This window comes from Nyctibius grandis, chromosome 1 (genome assembly GCF_013368605.1).
Source record: "Nyctibius grandis isolate bNycGra1 chromosome 1, bNycGra1.pri, whole genome shotgun sequence".
NCBI classification, from domain to species: Eukaryota; Metazoa; Chordata; class Aves; order Nyctibiiformes; family Nyctibiidae; genus Nyctibius; species Nyctibius grandis.
Window position 1 is genome coordinate 41,829,116 of NC_090658.1, and position 27,013 is coordinate 41,856,128.

A 27,013-nucleotide genomic window follows, 5' to 3' on the forward strand; every position below is an offset into this window, starting at 1 on the left:
ATTAGTATTTCCTTTAAGATTACCTTATGTACAGGGGGACTGACAGAAACAAGACTGATTTCAAATGCGTGAGCCTCAGATTTTTTTTGTTTTACCACAAGCAGTGCTGAGAGCACAATGTCTATAGCTGACCTTGACCAGAGTACTCAGGTCAAGTGCCACAATGGTACATGTAGATTTTACCATTATGTCTGAACTGTACACTACACTGAAACAATAGTGTGCGGCAGTTCATCCCAGAGTCCTTGCTGGAACCTGGACAAACAGTGCTGCAAGTCTCTGTTTTGTTGATGTCTAGGTTCATGCCAGTGGAGATAACTGTGCTGGGATGTAGGGTGCAAGAGAATGGTGTGCACACTGGTCTTCATGCTAATGCTAAGTGAGATGCATCCAAGTTTTGCACCAGGATGAGAGACCTGCACAGAGTTCTTGAAATTCACAGTTTAGATAGAGCCTGAAATTATGAGCTATCGTAATGAAGACTGTGGTGCAAAAGAATCTGATTTAAAGAAAATAATCCTCATCATAGTACTTGCATTTTACTTTTTAGCAAGGTAATGTCAACACACGGTGTAGCAAGGCCCATGTTAAAACACTTGCCAGTCAAATTCTCCCGTTCATTCAGGAGGTGGATTGCACGTTTATCATAATGAATAAAGGTTAAGCTATACTCTGTTGAATGAATGTAACTCATGCAGTTTCTGCAGTATTTTTAAACCTTGTTTATGTGATTATTAATTTACAGAATTAGAGACTTTCAGCTTGTGTGTCCTTTAGTGGGATCGAGCACGGGTTCACTGCAAATAGAGATTATTCTTCAATTTAGAAAGGTGGGGTTTTTAAGTAGACTGTCCAAGACAGTAAGCCTCTTAATACTGGAAATCTGTATTTACTAAGGGCTGCCCAAACCTATGTTATAACCCCCAACCCTCTCAGAGCTCAGCTCCACACATTTCCTCCCTTCCTCCTTCCCCTACTACATACACATGGGACTTCTCTGTAGACACAAGTGACCTGCTGAGTAATCTGTACTCTTGGAATCATCTGTCTAACACACAGAGTCATATGAACAGACTTGGGCAGTGTCAGAAGAGGTCGACTGAAATCCAGTCAGACCATCCAGCAAGAGATGAAAAGCAAGCAGAACAGTCCTCTAAAATAAAGCACATGCATCTTAAAAATAACTTGAATAAAACAAGTATTGTGTAGCTCTAATTGATCTTCGGCATATACAAAATTGGACTTCCAGATAATCAGACTGCTTTTTTTTATTTTTTTTAAATATTGCAAGTCATCATGGGTCAAAAAGGTTAAACTGTTGTGCAGTCATATTTCATAATAAAAAGACTAACTCATGGAATTGAAACTAAAAGCGGATTTAAGAAGCAAAAAATGCAGAAAACACCTGAAATACTTGCAGTGATCAAACAAATTGCTTGCACACAGTGCAAATAAAATATATGCTAAAAGGCCTTACAACCAAAAGGCGACAATGTGCTTCTGCATTTAAGTTATGTCACTGGGACAATCTCCCTCAGTGCATAATACTAATCCTTGTGTTAAAAATCTTTCACTTGTTTCTATTTACAATTTGTGACATATGGTTAAAGAGAAGGTCTTAAAAATGAGCATAATACAAAATACTTTATTTATGTTTGCTTTCCTAAACTTCTTGGACAACTTCAATATTGCTTTTAATCTAGCATGCAGTTACAAGTAACTTACTGGTTCTGAAGAAAGCTTGCACTTCAGAAACAAAGACAACCCTCTTTCTTTATGGAGTTTTAGTTTTTGACTTCAGGTCTGCACGATCATACTGTTCTCCTCACAGAGACATTTGTTTTTGTGTCTTGGCCATTGTGTTGCATGAGATAGATAGATAGTTCTTTTGATACTTCCTTAACACACTGATGACTCCCTCCCCTCTCCTGGGCTCCACTCTTTGTTTTCCATGCTCTGGGACTGTTAGAGCTAATAAACTTGTAAAGTAGTTCTTCCACTGGAATACAAATCCCCTGTGATTTCTTTTTTTTTGCACTTGTGCTGTGAAACCATAACTTTCTCACTACAGTCAGTTATGTCAGAAAATAAGTACTATCTATGCCTGGTGAGGATTAAGAAACTAAACTTGACTGGGAAGATGATACTGTTGTGATTCATATCTCACTTCTTCCTGAAGGAAATGCAAACAAACAATACACAGAATATACAGAAATTTACTGCATTTTTGATAGAGGCCTTGACAGTATAAAGAATACCTCAGCCTGTGAATACACATCTACCTAAAGAACATAGTGTTTAACTCGACAGTGACAGGAGGAATAACTACAATCTTCTTTCAGGTTCTGTCATCAGAGGAAAAGATTTCCCTAGTGCATTAGACTTAGCCTTACCTTTAGTATGCTGTTTTGAAGCTTTGTAATTTATATAGCATAAAAATATCTTTACAGTAAGTCAAGAAAATTTTCAATATAGTTCAAGAAAAATAGCAATAAAGTATAAAATCAGTCTGAGCCTTTAAATGTGGTAATATAACAATTACAAACCTTAATTAAAAAAAATGTATTCCCTACTTTTTATCTTGCTTTGTGTTGTTAGCTGAAAAATGGCACAGTAACAAAGCTTTTATTTTAATATGAATATCTGACATGTTTTAAGTTAAATTTGATTGTGGGAATGTCCAGAAAAAGTATTAATTTAATTTTCCTAAGCTTTTCCCTAGTTCTGCTATTCTATCGAACAGCTAATGCAAAATCTGTTGAATATAAAGAGATTTTGTTTCCTTTGGTTACAACGCTTCCATGAGATCATTGATATCTCTCTAACTTATTTTCAGTGAAGATATATAGGCCCTCCTTGTTTTGATTCAGCAGCCTCCTATATCATAGTCACTGAAAGATGAAAACAAAATAGAGAAAACTATTTTGATTTTTCTTGTGCTAGGCAGATTGGAAAGCAAATTGGTCTTTGTTTTTTAGGTGGAAACAAATTACTTATTTAATGTAACGTTAAAAGTTCCCTGGGAAGTTGCACACTTTTGTATAATAGCTGGTTCTTGTCTATAAAAACACAAATGTGCTTTAACTGGCTTGTAAGCAATCCTGTTACAGCTGACCTTGCTCTGCTATTGTGTATACCATGTATCATCCACAGATTGTAAATTCTTTGAGGCACAGAGTGATCGTCACTTTCTTTGTAAAGTCTTTTAGACTTCTCTGCGAGAGATCCCTTCTTTTTTGATATAGTTTTCAACTATGACCACAAGATTTACCTGACTTTTGAAAGTCTAGGAATATATTTCTTTTTATTTTTGAGAAGTGTAATTTCTGCCTTATAACTCACAGCACTGTTTAAAGACACATAGCTTTTAATTAAAATACACTTTCATATATTCATTTTCATGTACAAGTGATCTTACTGATGTCATTGGCACAATTCAGCTACATTTAGTTAAGATCAGGTGTCCACATACTTGGAGACTTGTAAAATAGATTTTGCTTCCCTCTAAGTCATCATATTAAATCACAGTAAGGCCCCAAGGGACCTCAAGACATCTTCTAGTCATTTACTGCCCCAGGGGCTTCATTCTTAGTTGCTTTTCTATAAATGTCTTGATGTACATTCATTCCCCTTAAGTCATGTCTTATGTCTTATTCCGTTTTTCCTAGCTTGCAGGCTATCTGTCAAAACGCTCCTTAATTCGGCAATAATGTATGCCTGTAGTAAAGGTATAGAGTTACCTATAGAACAGACCGGTATAGATTTATAGGAATGAGGAAGGGGGAATGGTTATGGCTCCAGGATTATGTGAAGATGGGACATTTCTGATGACTTATTTTCAGCTAGTAGTACTTTTAGAAGGGTGTGTGTTATTTTAAGAATAGGATTAAAGACATGAAAACATGGTATTTACTGGCACCTCAATGAGCAGTGGTAAGCAATTATGGCAGAGGAGCGGCACGGACAGAATAAACAGCTCAGTAATATTTCCTACATAACCCAACAAAAAATTGGAAACCTTTGAGGTAGATGGATATCTCAGTAGACTAAACATATTAGGTCCTTATTGCTTTATAGGAGGTATTTTCAACAGATCATATCTTCAATTTTAATGACTATTCTGAACTCTAATACTTCTGCCCAGGGCCTGCAGCCTTAACTCATTTGGGGCAACTGGTTAATTTGGTACGTATGCTCTCTATTCCATCATTGCAGATGTTAATGAAAATATTGAATACTGCTGAATATTGAAAATATGCATAGGCCAACTCTTGAAAGAGCTCCATAGCCATTAATAACTACTCCTCCAAGGGCTTCTCATTTATTTTTGCACATATTTTTACAAGTTTTTATTCTCTCCTGAACAGTCTCATTTTGACAAATGAGATACACCGCTGAGGCCATGATTCCACCAATAACTTAAAGGAAACCCATCCATTTCCAGCAGAATCTTGCTATGTTTGGTTGAAGAAGTTTTATTATTGATTTTATTAGTATTTCTGTTCATGGACAATGTTTTGGATCAGTAAGCCTTGTAAAAGACACTCTTCAGAAAGAGGTCAATAGTTGAACATGATGTATAGAGTCACCAGTGTAAGAAAAACTCCACCTATGGATTTAGTAGGCTGACAGGCAGAGAGAAGGGTAAATGAAGCTGTAGGAAGTTTTTGCAGGTGATCACTACTGAATGAAGCATTCAGGTACAGGTTATGTTATAATTCTGACCGTTGCCAAACTAATACGGAAAATACCAGAATGTTAATAGCTATTATTGTAAGTATTGTTTTGTCACATTCAGAATGAAAATATGTCAGACATAAAATAATATGGAAATGTTAAGCTAAAATTCCACCTTTTTATTAAAATAAATGATATGATAAGCAATGAGATTAGGACTAGATACTATCAGAAGTACTTACTCCAAACCAGATTCCTACTTGCATTTATAGCATTGATTTCCATGAAGTTTAGAAAAGTGTTTTACCTTTGCAGAGGAAAGGCTGATGTTATGTTGATCTTTTTCATTTGTCACAATTTCCACAACACTATGTCGGTGTCCTGATAGCTTCCCTGTAGGCCTGCTATTAATAGCGGGATGCCACAAACGAAGCAGTTTGTCATGACCTGAAAGAAAAAAAAATATAGTCAGAAAAACTGAATAGTCACTGGTATAACACATAAGCTTCCTTTAGCAGCCCCAAATGGAAACTGTCATGTCTTAAAATGACAGTGAACTAGGTAGAAGCTGTTGATAGTATCTGACCAACTCAACTACCTACTTGCTGTGCTTTTGAGTAACAGGATCTTTCTTAGCCTTCCTAATTGCTCTGTTCTTTATACTCCTGAGGTGATGGCAGATGAATGGAGGGGAAGATAGTGCCCTTTAACTGTGACACAAAGAGTTCCTTTTAAGAACAGAATCACTAATACATGTTCTTTACTTAAGATAGTAACAGGAAGAACAAGTTTCATTAGGAAAAAAAACCCCTTTCCCTACAGTAAAAATGCTGTTTACTTCTTATGTGAAATAGTGGATTAATTTTTGTTCCTTTTACTGATGTTGAGATAATGGTGGATTTGGTTACAGTAGACGTGTTCTCTCCCCTCTTTCTGGACTAATGCCAGATTGGCCCCAACATTCGCTGCTTCACTGGAACATTTGCTGGAACATTTATTCTCTCTGTGCTCCAAATATGCCTCCAGGATTCAGTATCCTGACACAGAAGGCATGGGTACTAAGCACATTCCAGAAAAGCTTGAAGAAGATGAGTATCTGTCTACATACCAGACAGCAAATTTTTAAGATTCTGAGAAATCAATGATTTGAATCATAATGGGCTCAGTTCGGTGCTCTCCATTCCAAGATAAATAATTATGAAAGCATGTGTTTAGGGTTTTTTAAAAAGTCAGATTCTATGACCACAGCTCTATTCTAGCTAGACATTATGGATTACAATGCATTCTTTGAACATGTGATCCTTCGTCAAGTTGTCTCCCTTGCTCACACAGTTTTGCAATTTGTGTGGTATTACAAGTCTGCTGAGATGTCTGCATTTCAGTAGTGTTGAAACCCCTTCGAGAACAATAGCATTTTTGAATGGAAAAAAATGCTAGGCTTAGCTTGGCATCCTCTGATAAACTAGAAAAGAAAAATATAACTCCTTGTTTATTTCTATGCTGTTCCTCGCACACAGAAGGACCCCTTATTCTTTAAAACAACTCGTTATTCCTTCAAGCCTGCCTTTTAAATAATCTTGGGTTATAAAGTCTGCAAAACCTCTTCAGAACATTTAGACAACTGGTAAACTAACACAAGTTCATATGTTTATCATACTGACCAATGTCTCTTTCTCTTTATGTGCTGCCTTGTCTGTATTCATATGTTCTTAAATTTAGACTGCATCATACAAAAAAGTCTACTTATGCTTGTGAGGGCTAGCATTAGTGGAGTCCTGGGATATGATTTCTATAACTAGGATTCCTGGGTATTCCTGAAAACGTCAATACCAATGTATAGTGCCAGTAATTAAAAAAAAAGAAAAAAAGATATAAGATGTTACCAGTTACTTCACTTGTGCCAGGAATCCCCAAAGGATACTGAGCAAGCACAGAGGACTTCCTTTTATCAGTTTTAAACTGCTACTGCTAGATTTAGAAATGAATAATGGTTTTTCTTCTACTTTACTGCTCACAGGAGAACAATAGCTGGATTTGAAGAAATAATAGGGTTAAAAGTTGATGTATCATATAATTTAAAACTGATTATCTCCAGCTTTTATATGCATACATAATCTGATTTTAACTGTAGCTGTTCCCTGAGGTGATGATTACGACAGTTGGAATTGAAATGGATACAGAATAAGAGGAAAATCATATCACTTTACCATTTGACATAATATTAATGCAAAATGCTACACAGAGAAGTTATTCTAAATTACTATGGGTTCCATATTTTAGGCCACTGTCAGGCTTTTATCATTTTATTGGTTGAAGAAGTCTAACTTTTATCATGAAAAGTGAACTCTGTACCAGGTTTGCTTGTATCTTTCTTATTCATTATTATAGATTTCAAATATCTGGAAGACAAAATTAGGTTGTGTCACAGTACTGGCAAACTCACGAGCATATTCAAATACAACAAGTAGAATACGGAAGAGTAAGGGTGTTAAAACATGTTAATAGTCACTTCCTAGTGTAATAATACATTGTTGTCTTTTGCATACCATTTGTGCTATAAACACCTGGCTAAATAACAATAGATTGGGGCTTAGTAAAGTGGTTAGAAGATTTATCCCCACTGAATACTTTAGAAGCTAGCCTGCAATCAAAGGTCGGATTTTTTTTTTCTTTTAATTACTGAATGTGACATATAAACATAGCTTTCACAAACATTTGCACATGTCACCAAGAAATCCATATATTATGATTCCTGAATCATTTTACTGCTCTGGTCTTTGATTTTTAGGTTATATTACAGGTAAAATTGTAGGCTTGCTAATCAACAAGACTAGCCTATGTTCATTTGAAACAGTTCAAGTCTCTCATTAACTGGATCATCAACGTGCGTTTCTCAGCCAGATAAGAGAGAGGGATGGCTTTTAAGATACAGAGGCAAACAGCGTGCTCTAGTCTGACTGACTGCTGTGCCATTGTGAGCAGTGTCTTTTATCAATAGAGCACTGAACTCTAAAGCTCCACTTCTGAAGACTTTAGTAGATGGATCTCTCAAGCACTGAAGGATTATCTTAATTCTGGGTGGAGCTTCATAGTAGCCCCTGGCTGATCTGAACTTCACAGTGAAATTGAAAGAGATGACCCCACCCTGTCGTTGTCTTTGGCCGTGCATTCCCACTCTCTTCTCTTAGTAATCCATCTCAGAAATAATTCCCTTTTGTGTTCAAGGGAAGCAGCAGGGCTAAGCACTGGGAATGTGGGTGAGAGGCAGGAGGATGCCTTTTAATATCAAGATGAAGGTCAGCGGGTGACCAAGCAAGACAGGATTCCAAATCAAGGGCATGTAAATGTTACGATCCAGGAAGAGATTGGAAGATTGTTAGACGTAAGTACAATTCTTATACTTTTTCAAAATCATCATTACAGAGTACTTGAACACAATATTATTAAACTTTTGTCATGTTGGCCATGCTTTCTGTACTTTTGTGCAGTGAAGTCAAGACAAATTAAAATGCAGTGTTGAGAGAGCTCATCTCTTTCTAAAATATTCTAATTAGGTAGCTGTTTAGATGGGATAGGCGGTCCTGCATTACAAGCCTAGCCTCCAACCATCACAGACAAAAATGCAGTCTATCCTTTTCAAAAATTTCAAGTTCCAGTTTAAACTGAGGAAGATATTTCTTTCTGCAACTGCCAGTATTCAGAAGACTCTTCCAGAACATCACTGCTCTCATTTTTGCTCTAATATTTGTTCTCCTGATATTTTTATAGATAGCAATGGTATTCCTTGTTAATTGTCATTTTGCTAGGATATAGAAAATACACTTTTTGTCCCAGTGTGATAGGTTTAGTCTCTATGTGATAGGTTTCCCCCACCCTTTTTCCATATTCAACTAATCTTTCTCAAACATAGCTCATATCAACCGTACAATGGATCCCAGTACAACATGTGGTTTTACTGGTGTCAGATTCAGAGAAGTTAATGCTTTGTTACCTGCAGAACAGATATTTCAACTTACACAGCTACATAGGGCAAGTATTGCTGCATGATTGCCCTATTCGTATACTGTGCCATAGGTGTTTATTGCTGGTCACTGTCGATGAGGGGATAGTGAGCTGGCCCTTTGGTCTGGCCTACCATAGCTATTCTTATTTTCTTAGGAAGTTTATTCAGATTTTTCTCTTCTTCTGCTGTTTCTATATGGAGAATTTTCAGTGTATAACAGAAACTTTTAAAAGTTCCTGTGTAATTGACCATCTGTCCTATTCAGACACTTCACCCTGTTTTTACTACTACAGTAAAATCCTCCAGTTCTACCTGTAGGAAATACTAACTACATTCTGTTTTATAGGGCCTCCCTACTTTATGTCATCAGTAAATTTCTCCAGACTACTTTTTGTGACAAGATAATCAATGTAAATAAGATCTCCCCCAAGGCTGAACTTCAGAATTTTCACTAACAACTTTCCTATAGCCCTATTGCTTTCCCTTTAAATCTTATGTCTAGAAAATCAATAGAACTGTCTGATTGATAGTTATTTTGGTATCTGTCATAGTTTTCCCTTTGGTAAACTGCTACAAGTCAACGTGAATTGCATTATTTCTCATGTCTAGGTCTTTTTTTTTTTTCAAATTTATTTTACTGTCATGCATATTATAAAGGCTAGACAGCAGACCCTTAGCAATTTTTTTCTTCTTGTTAAATATAGACACAAGAATTGCTATGTGATACATTGTTCAAAACAATTTTTAACAAAGATTTAAGCAAGACTCTTGTACTGAAGTCTTGGAGACAGGCAGCATCTCCAGGGTGTCTGACAGTCACTCCAGGGCACCACCCTGTCAGACAGAAAATACAAACAAGACTGCTGCCGTACTCCAGCCACCTTTCTGCAGCACGAAATATGACCACTGAAATAGAAAGGCTCATAAAATTACCGGATAACAGGGAAGAAATGGAGGTAAGAGTCCTATTTCTGCAGTCTGCTTTGGGAGAAAGAATAAACAGTAAAGCTCTGGGGAAAAGTGATCAGAGAGAAGAGAAACAGAAAGTATTAAGATGGGCCAATGTGATTGTTTGAGACAGGAAAGGATGGCCAAAGAGTAATAGGAAAGGATGGGAGTCCTGCTGATACTGCAAAGAGTAATATGTATAACCTAGCCAAGACAGTCACCACCATGACTTGCAAAGGTGCCTTAGAGTAGTTCAACATATTGTTTCTCCTGTTTTATTATATAAATAACATGATACTTGAATCAAACCCAGACTGAGCCCTTGGTAGATTCCTGTCAGGAACAGTATCTTTTTAGAACGAGGCTCCCAGCAATTAAAAGCAAGATCTCTGTTTCCTATCATTTAAGACAGAAGCCATTATTTAAATTAAGATACTAAGTCAGCTTTATTTGATCTTATTTAATGGGGGAAAAAATGCACAACAGTACAATCTCTTGGAAAAAAACCCAGTACTTACCCCCAGTGACAATTACTTTTGCTTTTCCCCACTGTGTGAAGGCATTGACCCCTCTAGGGACAGAAAATTCCTTTACAGGTCTGTAATTATTAATAAAACAGTTAATCAGGTAAGAAACATTAGGAAAATACAGTCATTCCACTTTTCTGTAGTATATAGAATATCTGTTTGCATAATGTATAAACTCTTGTTAAAAGCAAACTGATTTATAACAGTGACTTAGATACTAGCGTCAACAAAATGGGAACAGCACACTTTCCATTAAAGTAATAAATCTCTGGTTTGAACACCTGATTCCTTTATCAGTCATACTCCAAATAGAATCCTAAAATGGTAGCTGTTGCCAAAGTAAGCCTTCACACATGTCTGTGTGCTTAAAGCAGTTCTTTACTGAGGAAAAGTATCAAACCAACTGCCTTTGCCTGTTTCAGACATGGAGGTCTATTGTGGCCTCTATTTTGCATAAAGTAAGTGCAGTTACTTTTCTGCTGCTTACGTATAATGTATTATACAATACACAGTGTCTATTATCTATTTTGTATTGTATAATAACATGAAGACACAGCAAGTTTCTGAAACTCAACTGAATTATTCTGTTGCATTCACTGCAAAAGCACAGGAATTCAAAAAACCAACACAGATTGAGACTGACTCAGTGTCACTTCTAAACCCATCCTTTGAGCAACTTCTGCTTGTCTCTCCATCTTTCCTACATTGCTACTAATGAAGAATATTTCCTTGATTTTTGGAGTCAGCAATAGCATGGCTAACCCCCATCTTTCCGAGGAAACAATAACTGTCAGTGTAATTAAGCTATACAGAATTAAATGAGTACACATATAATTTTTTTCTTTGAAATACAGACAAGTAGGTAGTTTATTTATTCTGGGCTAGAGAGTAACCATGGATATTGAAAACCATAACTGAGGATGACAGTAAATTTGGCAAAAGACTCTGGAAACTTTGAGGATTAATGTAAGAACTTGTTCTTTGTAGGCAGGTGTAAATAAAAGGCTGTTCACCCTCTAATACTTAGAGGGAGAAAAACTTTCTTTCCAGAGCTCTAACAGAGGAGTCTTAATTCTCTTGATGGTATAAAATGGCAAGTAAATGTGTGACTGGCAGCTTTCCTCAGGATTTCTCATCTTTTTCCTTTATTTCTTAAATTTAATACTTTTATATAACTGTCTATTGGCTCTTTAATGAACCATCTTGATACTCTTCTAAGATCAGTGTGAATAAGAGGTTTCAGCAGTGTGAAGTCCTTCCTAAGTCATGGCCTTGCAACAGAAGCACCCGGTGATCCCATCCACACCTCCCTTTTTTTAGATACTTTACAAGAAATTATTATAATTGCTCATCAGCCATTATCCACAAAGACATTTAACAGTCACATAGCAGACAAGATACATTGCATCCCTCTTCAAGCACAATAACAATTGCTTGCTGCAAAGTTAATTGGAGAAATTTATTTTGCTAGTACCAGTAAATCATATATTTCAACCATAATTACTTATGGAATGGGCATTCCAATGTGATTTGGTCCATTGCTATTTTTAGGGCTATTAATTTAATTTTAACAGCTGTGTCATTTTTCAGTTGTCTAAATATATTTTCGTTTAGCTGCTGCATGAAACTGCTTAGAGAAATGTATTTATTGGAACTGGAGACACAATTATAGTCAGTGTTAAATGAAAAAGACGTACCAAGATATTTGCAGTTAATGTTCTGTATAGCAAACAGTGTGTGGTGGTAGCATACACACTTTTGACGATATTTTTGGCTCTACAGTCTTTTTTTTTTTTTTTCTCCTCAAATTAATTCTATTTTTCCAAAACTCTCAGCAAAATCAAATGGGATTTCTCAGCTTTTCTCCTGACACAGTATGTGACCTTGGACAAGCTATAATTATTTCATATTTCACTTTCCGATCCACAACAGATATGTAATACTCATAAAACCTAAAGTTATTGGATTGATGCAAGAAGTACTATGTGAATATTTATGGCCTGTGTTATACAAGAGATAAAACAGATTATCATAATTGTTGCTAGCCTTAAAAATCTATTAATCTCTGGATGTGCCTCACAGAGGAATTGTGAAGCTGCTCTAATGTTTACAATGTATTGAGTTATCTGAATGAAAAGTTCTATCTATATGTTATTTATAGTTCCTTTTTACATCAAATTGTGTTTGTATTATTTAATTTTTAATTGGGCTATAAACTCTTCTAAAATCACAGACTAGTAAGGCTTGGAATCAGTTATAGCACTGATGGGCCATATGAATGATATGGCACAATTAAGGAGGCCACAACCCCTCTCCTGCTGCATAGTAAATCCATTTCACAGCCCTCAGAATACATTACTTTCTTGCTTTAAGGTTGTGTAACTGAAACTTGTGAAACTGAAACTGTAAATGAAACTTAGTTGAATATACTTTTGTGTGAATATAAATTTTAAATTAATGGATACATGACATATGTGTAACAAAGCAATCAATTTTCTACCTAAAATTTGCCTGCTGAGGAGAAGTTGGAGCAGACAACACTGCCAACGTAACTTATGTTTATTGTGAGTAATGAACATATATGGACAGTCCTCTCCTACATCAAAAGCTAACAAACAGAAATGTTCAAGTATTTAAGTAGTTGTATTTTTGTTTGTATTAACAATGGTTATAGAAAAGACAGCTTCAATACAACATGATGGCATCTTGCAAGGCACTGATCTCATGCAGAGTTATAAAGCAAATGGTCTATTTTTTCAGAAGATGTCATATACTTACAAGTTGTCCTCTAGCCGCTTTATGTCATCCAAAACAAATGAACGAATTCTGTCTGAGGAGCAGGATCCAAAACAATTTAGGTCAGAAATATACTTAACTTTCACAACCCAGTCATCATGTAGCTTGCGTTTAACACTAGAAATGTAAATTGAGATGTTATTAGGATATACTAGCATCTACTGCAATATGCCTATAGGTGGATAGGGTTTTTCTCAGTGAGATTATACACAACCAATGCTAACATGTAATATCCAGGGCAGACACAGAACCACTCTTCCAGCTCAAAAGCAAGCAGAGCTAAAGTTAGTGTTGAATCACGTACTTCTCTAGTAGCAATTATGCTTCCATCCAACTGGGCGCAATAAAGCTGTGCCTCCGTCAAACTGGATAACAGCAATTGTGAATTCTTCCCTGTAATTTTACTGTGCAGCCTCTCCGTTGTACGATCTCCTGTAAGATCTCCTACTGAAAATGAAGGCATTTCCTTTACACGACAACAAGCAATCATACTTACTGCAGTTTGAAAAATTATCTTTGTTAGGTGGGGTTAATTTATACACAAAAGCTAATCCTCTATTTAGGCCAGAGAAAACCCAAATTAAAAAAATTGCCAGATGGATAATATTTTATCGTAAGCAACTTACATGTTAAAAGTTTTGGAGTCCAAGACCTGAAGTTGTGATTCATCTTTGCCTTTACATTGTTTCAATCCGAAGTCATCACTGGTCACAGTAAGCAGGTGAACATAACCCTTATCATCTCCCATTAGGATATTGTCCTTAGCCAGGTGATCTGACATAGTCACCGTGCAAACACAGAGCAGACCATTTTCCATTGGTTTGATGATAAAGCAATTATTCTGTGAAATATGGTAGTTTATCAGACATTGCACATGAGCCCTTAAGTTGACTGAACATATCATGCTTATCTGCTGACATCAGCATTCAGTTCTTGACTTTGTTTTCTCAAGCTCTGCCTGTGAGAAGCTGTTTCCTGGTATTAGAAACTCACGGAAGATCATCACCAAGTGAAGTTAAACGCAAACTTTAAAGATTTCAGTGAGGCTTTATTTCATAGGTAGCCTTTTCCATTTCAGTGAGGAAATATGAGTTACAAATTTTAGGGAGGATCTCACCATGCTAAGTGGGATGGTATATTTGCTAAGACTGTATATAGTTTCCTGTTCAAAAATAAGATGCTGTCTACAAGAAAATGGGAAATAGCCAAATTAAAGAATAATTCAAACCACAAAATGCCGCAGTAAAACACAGAGAGAAATTATATGAGAGTTCTAATTATTAATACATCCTGGGAGCACCAAGTGTACTTATATGGTCAGGTGTTTGAATTTTCAGGAACTGAGACAGTGGGAGTGAATACAGCTAAAAGCCATTGTGGTATTTTGCTAGACTGAGAAGTCCTGGGAATGGGATTTTGGGTCATCTGCTTTATACAGTTTATTGGTTGTACTGCCTGACTCCATCTGTTATTTGATTAAGGCATCCTTGCCAGCCTAAACTGGCAACTGTTCACATGCCATAGGAATTAACTGCTTCAACGTTGTCTGTGTAGCACAGAAACATTAAAGAGATATAACACGGATATAGAACTGTCTATATATTATTCCTGTGGTCTCGAAAGAGAACTGTTCCTATTCAGCCATAGGACAGTTTCAACTCTCACTGATGTAATGACTGGAGGAAACCTGGAGAATAATGACTGAAGAATACATGTTTGAGTCTTCCTTCCCAGGAGTCCAATTGGATTGACAGAAAGACTTCCATTGACCTGTCTGAGCTTGGGAAGAGACTTTTTAATATTGAGAACAACAAAAAAAAATCCTAACACTTGATCTCATCCTAAAATATTTACTTTGCTTCCTCTAACCTTCTCAGCCAACTCAGAATTGCTGAGAAAAGCCCTAGAAACAGGTGGAAAAATCCTCCTGTACGGGTCAGAAATCCTTGCAAAAATCATATTTTGTAATAAGGCTTTCAAGAAAACTTTAACTGTTTGGACATACACTGTCAATATCAAGATGCTTTTGCTGTTAGAAAGTCCTGAACAAAATGCAGGATATGAAGAAATATTTTCTTTAAACCAGGAAGTTAAATCAAAGGAGTCTATGTTAAGTTCCTTGGGAAACCTATCCCTTGATTCTTAATAGATTCTGAGTTATACATATGTACATGCGCACACATTAGCTATACATGTGCACACATATGCATTAGATATACATAGAAAATAAATTCTTTGGGGGCTTGTTTGCAACATGGTACAAAATTTTCCTCTTTCTTCCAAGGTTTTAAGACAGTCTAATAATCCCATTTGGTGTGGAAAGGATATTCCTTCTTTAGTGTAAATGCCACTGTTTCACTGAGTTCCTACAAAGACAAAAGCTAATGCCTTCATCCTGTTAGACAAAAGGAATGTGAATGTACATTGAAAACAAAGACTAATCTTCTTCAGGCTTCCTCTTTAACATTTGCCTGATCCAACATAGTACCTGGCTCCCTTTTGATTTATAGTCCCAGAAGATGACTGTCCTTTCAGTTACAGCCACGACATATTTCAGCTGAGGTAGGAAATCACATCCAGTGATCCAAGCAGTATCCTGATGAAAATAAAAAGGGTAGCTAAAGAAGGATTTTCTTTGTAAATTTATAACCTCCTTTGTTATTTTAGTACATGTTTTAAACCATCTCCACATAAATTCCATATACTCTGCACTAGCAGCTGCTAGATCCATCCCAGCTAACGGAACTGAGAGTTCTAACTCCAGGAATAGCTCATGTGAAGTTAACAGAGGTGCCAGGCTCAACCTCTGTTATCAGTGACTCACCTCACATGCACAAATGTTGCACATGAGAAGACACAATACATCTATACTGTTCGCTGAACTGTGATGACACTCTGAAAAAAGCACTCTGAGCAGAGGAAATTTAAGCTACAACATCCATGGTAAAGCAGATTAAAATTTTTCTTGGATACAGTTTAGTTCAAAATGAAAGAAAGATAAAAGGCAGTAAAAAATTCAGCTGTAATAGCACAAACCCTACTGAAATGAAAGTTTATGAAAATAAGTAACTTGTATTAAATAATTTTAATTCTCCCAACAGGTAGATCAAATATGTACAAAGATTTACAGTACATCTGCCCATATTAAGCCATCTTTCAAGTATACCTGCAATTATACAGGTCTTAATGTAAAATAATTTCTCTTGCAAAGTGTAAGATTAGGGACTCAAATTCACTACTATCCTGGCCAGAATGTTTTTTTTTGTTGAAACGTTAATACCTGCCTGATTTTTTTCCCCAAAATGTAGTGGACCTTCCCAAATAAGAGCGGGATTGAAATGGAATATGTTCTATTTCATTTCCATTTCAGTAAGTTTTAAAAATCTTATTTCAGCAATCTTATTTCACAGTTTATTATATAGGCTTTTATATTTATCTTACTTCTGTATTAAGTTCACATATTGAAATACAGGGTGTTTTTTGTTATGTCTGCAATGGCACACTTACCTATTATTTTAAAATAATTCAGAACATCTATAAAATAATACTGACTGAAACATCTTATTTTCTTTTACAGATTAAAGTGACAAAGAAACATTTGACACTGACTTAAACAACACTTTTTTGGCAGTTGATTTTGGCAATATTGATTTTGCTGTTAGTGTAAAGGGTCCAAAATCCTGATAGAGTGATGTCAACACTCTATTGCAGGAGAAAGCTTCTTTCCTTCCTAATGGCCTGTGGGCAAGTGGTAATGCATCACATTTACAATGATTTCTTGTGCTGCTTTCTACAATAAACACATGGAAAATGTGAGTCCTGCAGGGGTTTTATGGATTGCTTGGTGATTCTTACAGAAGACTTTATTATCTGTGGCTTTTTAGAGTCCTTACAGTAGTGTCAGATAACAATGACTAACTGGTATGAAAAAGCTGGTTTTATATTTGTAATTAAGCTGCTATTTTGTAGTGCTGATTTGTGATGATGCAGTCAAAGTAACAGCTGCATCTTGCAAAGGTTTTGGAGGCTATCGCATGCAGTGAGATGGTATAGAGGCAAAAGGAAGATCAAAAGCAAGCAGTAAGGAGAATCTTTGCACTTGACGGCTTACAGAGAAAGTCTAAGGGACAGATGTACCTTTGCGTTCTCTTTTGTGTTGTAGTTTAATTTTAGGCAATAAAACATGCCCTGATGAAAGGACTTAAAACATTGATACTAAGAACTTTATTTCATATACTTGCCTAGAAATACAACCAAGAATCTCTGATACTACTTTGAAACAATTAGACAAATCACATTACAGGATAGTGATCTGAGAAGGCATGACTAGTCCGTATTTACAGATCAAATGCCCATTAAAAATTCTGTCCCCCGTATATGCCTTGAAAGGGGACTTATCCCAGTTGAACACCAAGTATTTCCCACCTAGTTGGGAGAAACAACTCAGTTAATCTGTGAGGATAAGCTTGGAAGACAGAAGAAAGTCAGATGTCTGATAACAGTTAAGGAAGAACGAGTGGGGAAGGCTAGAGATTAGCTTGGCAACTCAAGGGAAATGTCTTTATCATACTTAAACATCTTTTAGGCATATTAGCTTAAGGCTACTATTATGTTTTTGCATACTGATGGTCAAATTCAAATACTTTAAGAACATAGGGCAGAGTGAAACTGGCTGTTGTCATTTGGGCTGGCAGGGGATATTCTTCTCTCAGGGTACAATTTACTAATTCTAACAGAGGAATTAAGCAAAATATTAGAACAATGATGTTCACATGTCCAGCAGTGAGCTACAGTTTCCAGACAAGTTTCTTTAAATGTCTCAAAGAGCAAATGTTTTTCTTTAGCCTCTCTGCCTCAAGGCTTACTATCAAAGTCTACTCTCCTGAAGCTTTCTTCTAAAGGAGTTATAGGTCACCTCTTTGACATTCTGTGAAGTCTTGTCTTTTTCGTCTTATCCCATGTCTATCTGCAGGTAAAAATGCGCTGGGTATTTACCGGGTGCTGGCACCTGACAATGAGACTTTTAAGTTTTTCTTTCAGCTGAGGTCAGAGCCCTTTCCACAGGATAGAATAACTGAAGAGAGGAAGCTAGATCCTTTCTCATTGATGATAGAAACAGATGCCAGACACCCTTTGCCCCTTTGAAAATCTGATATAGCCACTGGAGTCAATTAATTTATTTTAGATTTTCATATGCATAGATAAATGAAATTCAACCTTTCACATTCAGGAAAAATGAGAAACATTTAACTTTCCACAACTAAGCAACTAAACTTTACAAAATTTAGTTAGTTTCTTAATTACATTGGAGTCTAAGTTAGTCCATATACTTAACACTCTACAGGGCCATAATACTCTCTGCTTCCCACCAATCTACAGAATAACTTTGATTCTGGTTTTATTAGGCAATTCTGGATATCAGTTTCTCCCTCACTGTTCTCTCCATGTAGCTAAAGATGCTGAGCCACCAAACAGGGTATGAGTATAGGCATCACCTTCCCTCTCTTGCTACAGTATCTGTGACTAGAAAATCAGACTGTCAAACAAGAACTTGGCAGCAGTTAGTCCCTAGGCAAATGAAACCAGGAACATGCACCCATGCATTGCTATGTAAAGGTATCTGAATGCTTAGCATGTTCTCAGGGAAAATCCTTCTCTCATAGGGTTGAGGACTATTACTCCCCTAAAGAATTAGCAGTGAAAGGGAAAGAGATGTTGGAATAACGTGTGCTTTCTGCTCTGTTTTTACTCCAAATAGGAACAGCTCTGTGCTCTAATTCATCAAGGGAAAGGTCTGCTTGCGGTTAAGTAAACATTTGAAAACCAGTCAAGTAAAATTGAGCTTGATCTTTCTAGTGAAGCATCCTAGCCATTGTATAGTAGCATCCACTGGCTTAGGGACACGATTATCTTTAAGATACTATTTCACTAAAAACAAGAGAAAAACTGACAGAAATTGCAACCTAAGAAGCATTAAAACCACTTCTGGTTTGAAGAGTAAATAGGAACACATGTTCATATGAAGCTTTTTTTTTACAAGATTTATACAAAGGCTACATACATCAGCTTATGTCTAATATACATACAAATAAAACCATATGGTGTACACATTCAAAATTTCCTTACAGTATCTGCACTGCAATGAACTTTGAGTGAAAGGAGAAACACACAGGTAGAGAAACAATGAACACTCCAACAGGAGGAAAATGGTGGCCAAAGACTTCAACCAAGACAGAATTTCTCTTGTAATATTCTCCTCTCAATAGAATATAAATATTTCTAATTACTGACTGGCAGTCTAAAGAAGTATCTGAAAAAATGAAGTTTCAACACATGACGTGCAATTTGTATATGCCAACGGAAAGCAAGAATTAGTAAAATGTACTCCAGATTTGTCCTCTTCTTTTGCATTATTTATAGGCACAGTCATATTTGATAATATAAACACAAAAGTAGAAAAAATGTGTTTATTGCACCAGTTTATTATAAGTTGTCAGTTAGGGAAAGATCCAGCATAGAGAAATTGACATTTCCTGAATAGGCAGCAACAGAAGTGTTTTAATGTATATAACTGAAAGATTCTCATCTCAAGACAAATTGCAGTAAATTTGTCTTCAATAATTCCAGTGAAATTACTTAAATTACACCAAAGATCAGTGGATATAAAGGCCTGGAGAGACCACTGTAATAACTGAGTCTGGCTTCCTGCATAGCATAGTCCAGAATGTCCACCGAGAAGTTTAGAGCCTAACAGAGACAGAGAGATTGTTCAAGTTAGCTAGCACTGCCTTCCAGGCCAGTTCTTGTTCAGTGGCCTCAGCATGTGGATTAAACAGGCTGTGTAAACAGCAGAGCATGGTGCTCTACCATTAAGATCAAAAATTAAAGTTCTTGACCAAAACAGGGTCCTAATGTGGCTTGAGACTACTCAGAAACGAATAGTATGAAAGTCCTGAAGAAAGCAACGCACAAATCAATAGATTAATTCGACACACTGAGAAGTGGCTGAAGTCTGCCAGAGACTATAAGCAAAAAGTTCCAGCTTTAGAGCAAAAGCTATAAGAATTTCCCTTTTTAGCACTGTAGTACTTGACAGACAAACGAGGCAGCTGCACCAGATCAACGTTTTCATTATTTCCTTGTTCCATCCTGTCACTCAAGGGCTCTATCTTCACTCCCTCATTTCCAATACAGTTTCTGTTTCAGCTTCTCTGGCTCATCCACTGGGTCAGTTTATGCTTTTCTATGCTATATTTAAGGATATTTCATTTCCCTTCTTCAAGAGAACTGACTTGTTCACTACCAGTATTCCCATCATCATTCAGTGATGATTCTATGCTGACTACTATTCTTGGGACTTGTCAGCTGGACAATTTTTAATCCATTTGACATGCACTCTAGTGTTTTTTTTTCAGTGGCCGTATTTTAAAACAGAAAGTCGTATGGTACTAAGTTGAATACTACACAGAGTTTTAAGTGTATTATTATATTTATGTCTCTATTCTTTTCACTCAGTCACATAATCTCATCAAGAAATGAAATCCGGTTTTCTTGAAGTGACCTGTTCTCCATAACACCCCTGGAACAAAATAGTAAATGATCTGTACTTATAGTTTATGTTCCGTTTATACCATCGTGATGCTGGGAAAATTCTGATGGCTGCAATCCACTGGATTTTATTCCTAGAACTACTGTGTTTCACAGCCTTTCTGTCTCAGTAGCCTCAGGGCCAAGACCTCTGTTGTTCTGGTTGAGTAAATCTCTGTTCTGAAACACCATAAGAATGAGAACACTGAATGCTAGAGGGCAGAGGAACCTAAGGATTATTCTGCAACTTGTTAGCCACCCTCTATATGCATCATTGTTTATCAATGGATTGTAGGTTTGAAGTCTGATAACTTATCTCTGAATTCAGTACCTTGCTTCATTTGCACAAAGATGCCTACAAATATATAGCTTGATTGATTAGCTAGTGCCAGTGCTGCTGCTGATTTTAAAACAGATGAAAATGGGATAATAATTGCAGTAAGAAAAGAATGGAGTGTTATTTCTGCAGATCTGAAAAAGAGAAATGTAAGTCCTGCAAGGCAAAGGCAACTTTCTCTCTTTAGCTATTCAGAAATTAATCATGAGGTATGGTCCATAGTTGTACATTATAACCATTTGGTGCTGAGCTCTTCAACTAGTATACTTCACCATATCTTTAATAAGTAATTGGTGGGTGATGTTTTACACTCACGTAAGATATTGGCCTTTGATTTTTACTACGCGTTTAGATAAAAGCTATTAAAATGCAAAGCTTCAGTTTTAATAAGCATAATTCAGAATAAAAAACCCCAACCCAATTCTAGAGATTTATTCTCAAAGAATTCCCAAGGTAATAAATTTAATAGCATCATACATTTGAACTGCCTGGAAAGTGGAATTTATTCTCTCAAAACAATCTAGAATTTTATTTCATTGCTATTTGACATAAGGATATAGAATTTCCATTTTAAGAATAAAATAGCTTAAAATATTATGTCTGCAAACATGAAAATCTTTTAACAACCATCCAAAATTTCAACCTCAAGCCGAGTAGTAGCTATTTTAATTCTATTTTCAGTGCAGTAGTTAGAGGAAGGATGAGAAGAAAGTATATTGGCTAAGGACAGGATTGTTCAGTGCAAACACTTAAATAAGAATGTTAAAGAAGATCGCCTATTCCCTAAGACAAGGCAGAGCAGGAAGCAGAAGGGGGTCATTTTTAACTAGGTCTCCTGAAAATGTCACAATTCTGATACCAAAAAAGTGAATATAACAACAACAAAGTAACATGACGTCACCAAATACCATTCAATCTTCCAGACGCAGTGCCAGAAGGATTTCATAAGGTTGTGGGCATGGGTTTCTCTTTTTTCTTCACTAGCCGGCAGCTCCTCAGTCAATACATGTCCCTGGGAAGCCAAAGATTTTCCCCTGAAAGAATTTACACCCTGTGGTAGAGACTGCCATGTTCAGCAGTAATGATCCCAACTGATCTAGTGATCCCCAGCAGCAATGATCCTCCATCCCAAGGGGGAGGAATCCAAACTATTTCTAACCTAATTCTTCCTTTTCCTAGGGAAGGCTGAAAAAGTGGAAACATCTCATCTGGGAAAGGATGAGAGAGCAGCACATGACAACAGAGACCACAGATCAGGCTAGGCCACACAGAGCTGGTGCAGAGCTGAATAGAAGTCGGTGCTCACAGATACTAAAGTGTTATCTGTGGATACTAAAACTACGAGTTTTGGTATTGTATCTGTTTGGAATCACAATCCTAACAATTATGGTATTACACCATAATACTTAGAGATACCTTTATGTTAAACATATCCTCCTTTCACATTTTTTATGGCAGAGATGTCCTTCAACGGTGCCTAATTCTGCCATGGCTGCCAAGTATTGTCCTACTGCCACAGCAAAAAGACCTCCACATCCACTGAGGAATCATTCTAAGATTAGTGCTTAGTGCTCAGAGAGGAAGAAGACCCTGCAGCCGCATACTGCCCACTGCAGCATCAGGCTGGCACTCCAGCTTCTTCCCCTTGGTGTCTCCGGGGACAAGCACCAAACATTGTTCTCATCCTACCTTGGCATATTTGGACTAGGGAAGTTGTTCCTACAATCAAAGCAGGTACAAACTACTAAAATTCACTCCTGTAACACAGCTGTAGGAGAAGTTCTAAGCTGATTCTAGTCAAAGTTTCCAAAAGTCGATAGGTCCAAAGAACGTTTCTCACAGTTTACCTCTCTGCATTGATTCCACAGGTTGGATTAGTTCTTGCAACAAATCAAACGCAACCCAGGCCCAGAGCTGTTTTCTGAGTTGGAATAGTAGGGCCTGTGGTCTGGAGTATTTCTATTGCATTTTAGAACATTCACAATATGTGAGAGAGAATCAACAAAATGCACTGTCCCCGGCACAAGATACCTACATGGACTTTTAGGGCAAATGGTCATGTCACTTTGTTAAGGCTGATGACAGTTGTCTTGTCTGAGGTCATCTGAAGGAAGCTTATTACCCAAAATCTTACTCACAGGGTAAAAATGAGCTTTTAAAGTATATACAGTGTAGCCAACCAATCTACCTAGCAAGATGTAGAACTGTTTTTCACTAATGAACTTATAATTTTTCTTATTTAAATTTTACAGTGACGATTGAAGTGTTGGAACTTTTAGAAGAAAAAATTCTGGAAAGGTAATGGGTAAAGGACAATTTGGTAGAAAAAGCAGCATTTCTCTGAGGTTTCTTTTTATCAGAGGAAAGAAATCGATTTACCCAACTGTTTCTATAACTGAAAGGAATAAATTGAATCTTTTTGACCTATGGCATCCTATGCCAAATTATGCAGAAGTCTCAAGGTTGGAAGTAGCATTAGAATAATTCTCAGTTTCTGATTCTTTCACTTTAATACCTGATGGTATTTAATTCAAATGATTTAACAGAAGGAAGAAAATTAACTTACTTCAACAGTGGTGGTTGCCAGAACCCTCATCTGAAAAAACAAAAATATGTTGTCACAATAACAAGTTAGCAATTAAATTAAAAGTCTGAACACAGTCAGCTCTCCTGTATCACAGGCAGAACAGAACAGTAACAGACAACAGAAAGAGTTTGTGGTTAAGATCTTCAGAGAAAGATCTTTAATGTACATCCTGTCTGTTCCCTTATATACAGTGAGAAACTTAAACCCCCTCTTTCTCTCACAGTTGTTTCATGATTTGTTTGTTGTTTTTTTTTTTTTAATTGAGATGTTGGAGTGAGCAAAATAAGTTTAAAAAATACCCTTTTTTTACAGTGGAGTACAGATCAGCTGTTCTTCTCATGGAATTGTGCTTCTAATGGTCTTTCACAGCTAGAATAGCTTCAACTCCTGTAAGAGGTAGGATGTGGCATACAGAAACCCAGGCTAATGCTGGCTCAGATGACATGTCAACTAGTACCAGCAAAATACCCAGTAGAGGTAGCACATTAGGCTGCAAAGAGGAATACCCATATTGGTACAGCACCTTTCAGAAAAGTTAACTATTGGTGGACAGTGTAGCATGTGACTCAAAAACTGAAGTGTTTAAAGTCAGAGGGGTAGGCATACCTGTCACCATCATCCAGTAGAGACAGGGTCACCTTCTTCATCCCTTAACAACACTACAATTCAGTTTTTAAAAGCAGTTTCAACGTTTTCCCTTCTGAAACCACTGCAGCTGGTTTTTCACCTCCTCTTGCCACTGCTCATCTTCAGTAATAAATCAGTGGTGCCTCATTCCCATCCCAGCAATTCCACGTTTCATAAACCAAGTAGCTAGGATCAAAGACTTTCTTCCCATAGAAGTGCGATGCCCAGTGTCATCATGGACTGTCTTTGAGCAGAGTTTAAAACTATTGTTTATCAAGAATTTAATATCCATGCACTGTTACCAGATTTGGCTTTATCTACAGTAACATTAACTAGAGCATGCACAGAGAATTTTCCTTAAGGCTGCCTACTCCTACAGGTCTTCTGTGCTGACAAAGGCAGCAGCCATGTCTCAGATCCTGAGAAGGGTAACTATGTTTCATGTTCTAGAGTAAGCAGGAAATGGCTAATAATGCAGAACTGCATACAGGTGTTGAAGCATAAGGTCCACATTTGTAGCAGAAAGCAATGCTTAGCCCTCCAATAGAGAACCTGCTGTTCTACAAATGAATATTTCTCTGCCTTCACTTCAATTGTCAGTAGCTGCAGATATGTAAGAGAACATGGGATTTCTTATCACAGCAACCAGGGTTAATAAAAGTCTCCAAGCCCTCCTTTAGACAATAATTAGATTCACTAGCAATTTATGTAGTGGATGATGGAAGCCTGTCACTGGTGAAATGGGAGATGATTTTGAAAGCTATTCTGATGTATACAGACTAAATTAAGCATTCTTAATGCCATCTAACATGACTGATACTAATTATTAGCTGATAAAAAATCTGATTCTTATTTAACTGAAGTTCAATAGAGTGACAAGCTGTGTGAAGGTTTGCAACATCTTTATTGTTCTTATTCTTATTTGTGAAGTTTTTAAGTTTTTAACTATTCTCAGTTTCTACCCATTATCAAATAAAAACTCATCTAGATTGTCAACTGACTCCAAGGATATAACACAATCATTAAGGAAATTGTCAAGTTATATTTGCTTTCCAAAAAGCAAAGAGAATAATATTAAGCTGATCTTGTGGAAAGCTTGCTTGCACTGGACATCAATTTACACCAGGGTGAATGAATAGAATATGGCCCTGTCTCTTCCCCGACGTGTATGTTTCTTATTAGTCAAATGCCCCAGAAGTGGCACAGTTAAATTCTGTATTGTCAGACCTAATTCACTAATTATAGCAGACCAAATATTATTCATTCATATACATGGAACACACTGACTTCTGTGGGATATATATGCATCCAATAACACCATATGTTTAATAATCTGCGCTTTAAAAATGCAACAATTATACAAAAATAAACCTCTCTGTCTATTTGTCAATGCACTGCTCATGAACTCATGTTTTGGCCCCTCCACCCAGAGCACAAGTCCCACCAAGGAGCATCTTCAGGGCAAGCATCTTTATATTCCCTTACCAATATCCTGCAAAGCCAAACTAGACAAAACAACTCACTAGCTGAGACTTCAAGGCCAGGTTTCTTTAAATCCTTGATCTCTGAGAGAAGAAGAATGATGCAAAAGGTGCCAACTCTATATTCACCTTTGCGATGTGAAGTGATATTCTAGCAACAGGACTCAAATGACTGCAATGCTAAAGAACTAGAATTTTCTCTTCCTTGCATGAAGATGTATCAGAGCAATTCTAACGAAGGCAAAATTCATTTGCTCAGATCCACTGAGATCAGAGACCATACAATGAGTAAACGACTGCTGTCGTAATGCCTCAGTCATTTTCAGAACGTACAGTTTTATAAGTGAGATTTGAGGTCTCTAATTCACTGCGTTAAGCAGCTGGGTGTAAAATCATTTATGCTGCAGTCACTGATGTCAGAGTGACATCAGTCCAGTCTATGAGGGGGCAGCAATTCAACTTGAAAACAGCATGGGGAGGTGGGAGTGGGGAAGAGAGCTATTTTTAACGTTATAATTTGTGAAATTATTTTTCATAGGTACATAAGAGGGATAATGCTCTGGAGGACATAGAACTAGGCTTTCAAATAAATTATTTCAGTATTTACCAAAACTGCAGTATTGCTTTGTTGTTTAATCGTCCACAGGAGTCCTTTCTTGCTTTACATGCTCCTGTCATAAGCATTATGCACTAATTAGCTGAAACCCCTAGAAAGTATTGGTGCTGCTTTAAAGCTTTACTGCATTGTCTGAAACAAATTTTAATAAACTGGTTGTATTAAAATTGTACAAATGTAAAGAGCCAATGAGCATAGAAGCGTGATGTACCTCATAGCATCTAGAAGCGCATACCTCTAAATAGTAATATAAGCATCTGGGAGACTCATTTACAAATTCTACTTTAACAGCATCTCGAGCCTGAAGTTCTACTTAAAATGGTGCAGATCTCCTTACACTTTGCTGATGAGGGGAGTAACTGTGAAGCAGTGTCATGCAGACTGTCAGAAAATTCAAGACTTTGAAGCTTCTAGATGTTGCTGTATTGAATAACTCTTCTTTGTAAACAACTGATAAACATTTCTGTCCATTCTAGATATTCTCAGTAGCTGTAGAAAATAGTTAATCCTCTGGTTTCCACTGTATATCCAAAGGTTACTTCCAATAGCACATTTTGTATTAAAGGAAGCTTTTTCTAAAAAGAAATGGCAGATTATTTTCTATTAAACTAATTTCCATTAAGAATGTATTTTATTAGCCATTTCTACTTTCTGTCAACTTCTGTGGACTGTTCAGTAGGTTTATAATTGAAAATAACAATGTATATTTCCTACTGTATTTAAAAATATAGAAAAAGTTAACTTTAATAAAAAAAGATAACTAGCTCTTTTTCATGGGTAAGTTTGCATGCTAGATCACAGTTCACTTGGTTCCCATATATACCGCC

At 36.7% G+C, this 27,013-nt stretch overlaps 1 protein-coding gene across 1 annotated transcript in view; it reads right to left on the minus strand.

Moving 5' to 3' along the window:
* The window catches only part of WDR64 (WD repeat domain 64), an 80,774-nt gene that overhangs the window by 41,186 nt on the left and 12,575 nt on the right, over positions 1–27,013 (minus strand). The window contains 6 exon segments of the mRNA XM_068395910.1: positions 4,985–5,124; positions 10,147–10,226; positions 12,934–13,068; positions 13,578–13,792; positions 15,440–15,547; positions 23,442–23,471. Of these exon segments, the coding sequence (XP_068252011.1) occupies positions 4,985–5,124; positions 10,147–10,226; positions 12,934–13,068; positions 13,578–13,792; positions 15,440–15,547; positions 23,442–23,471 (708 nt within the window).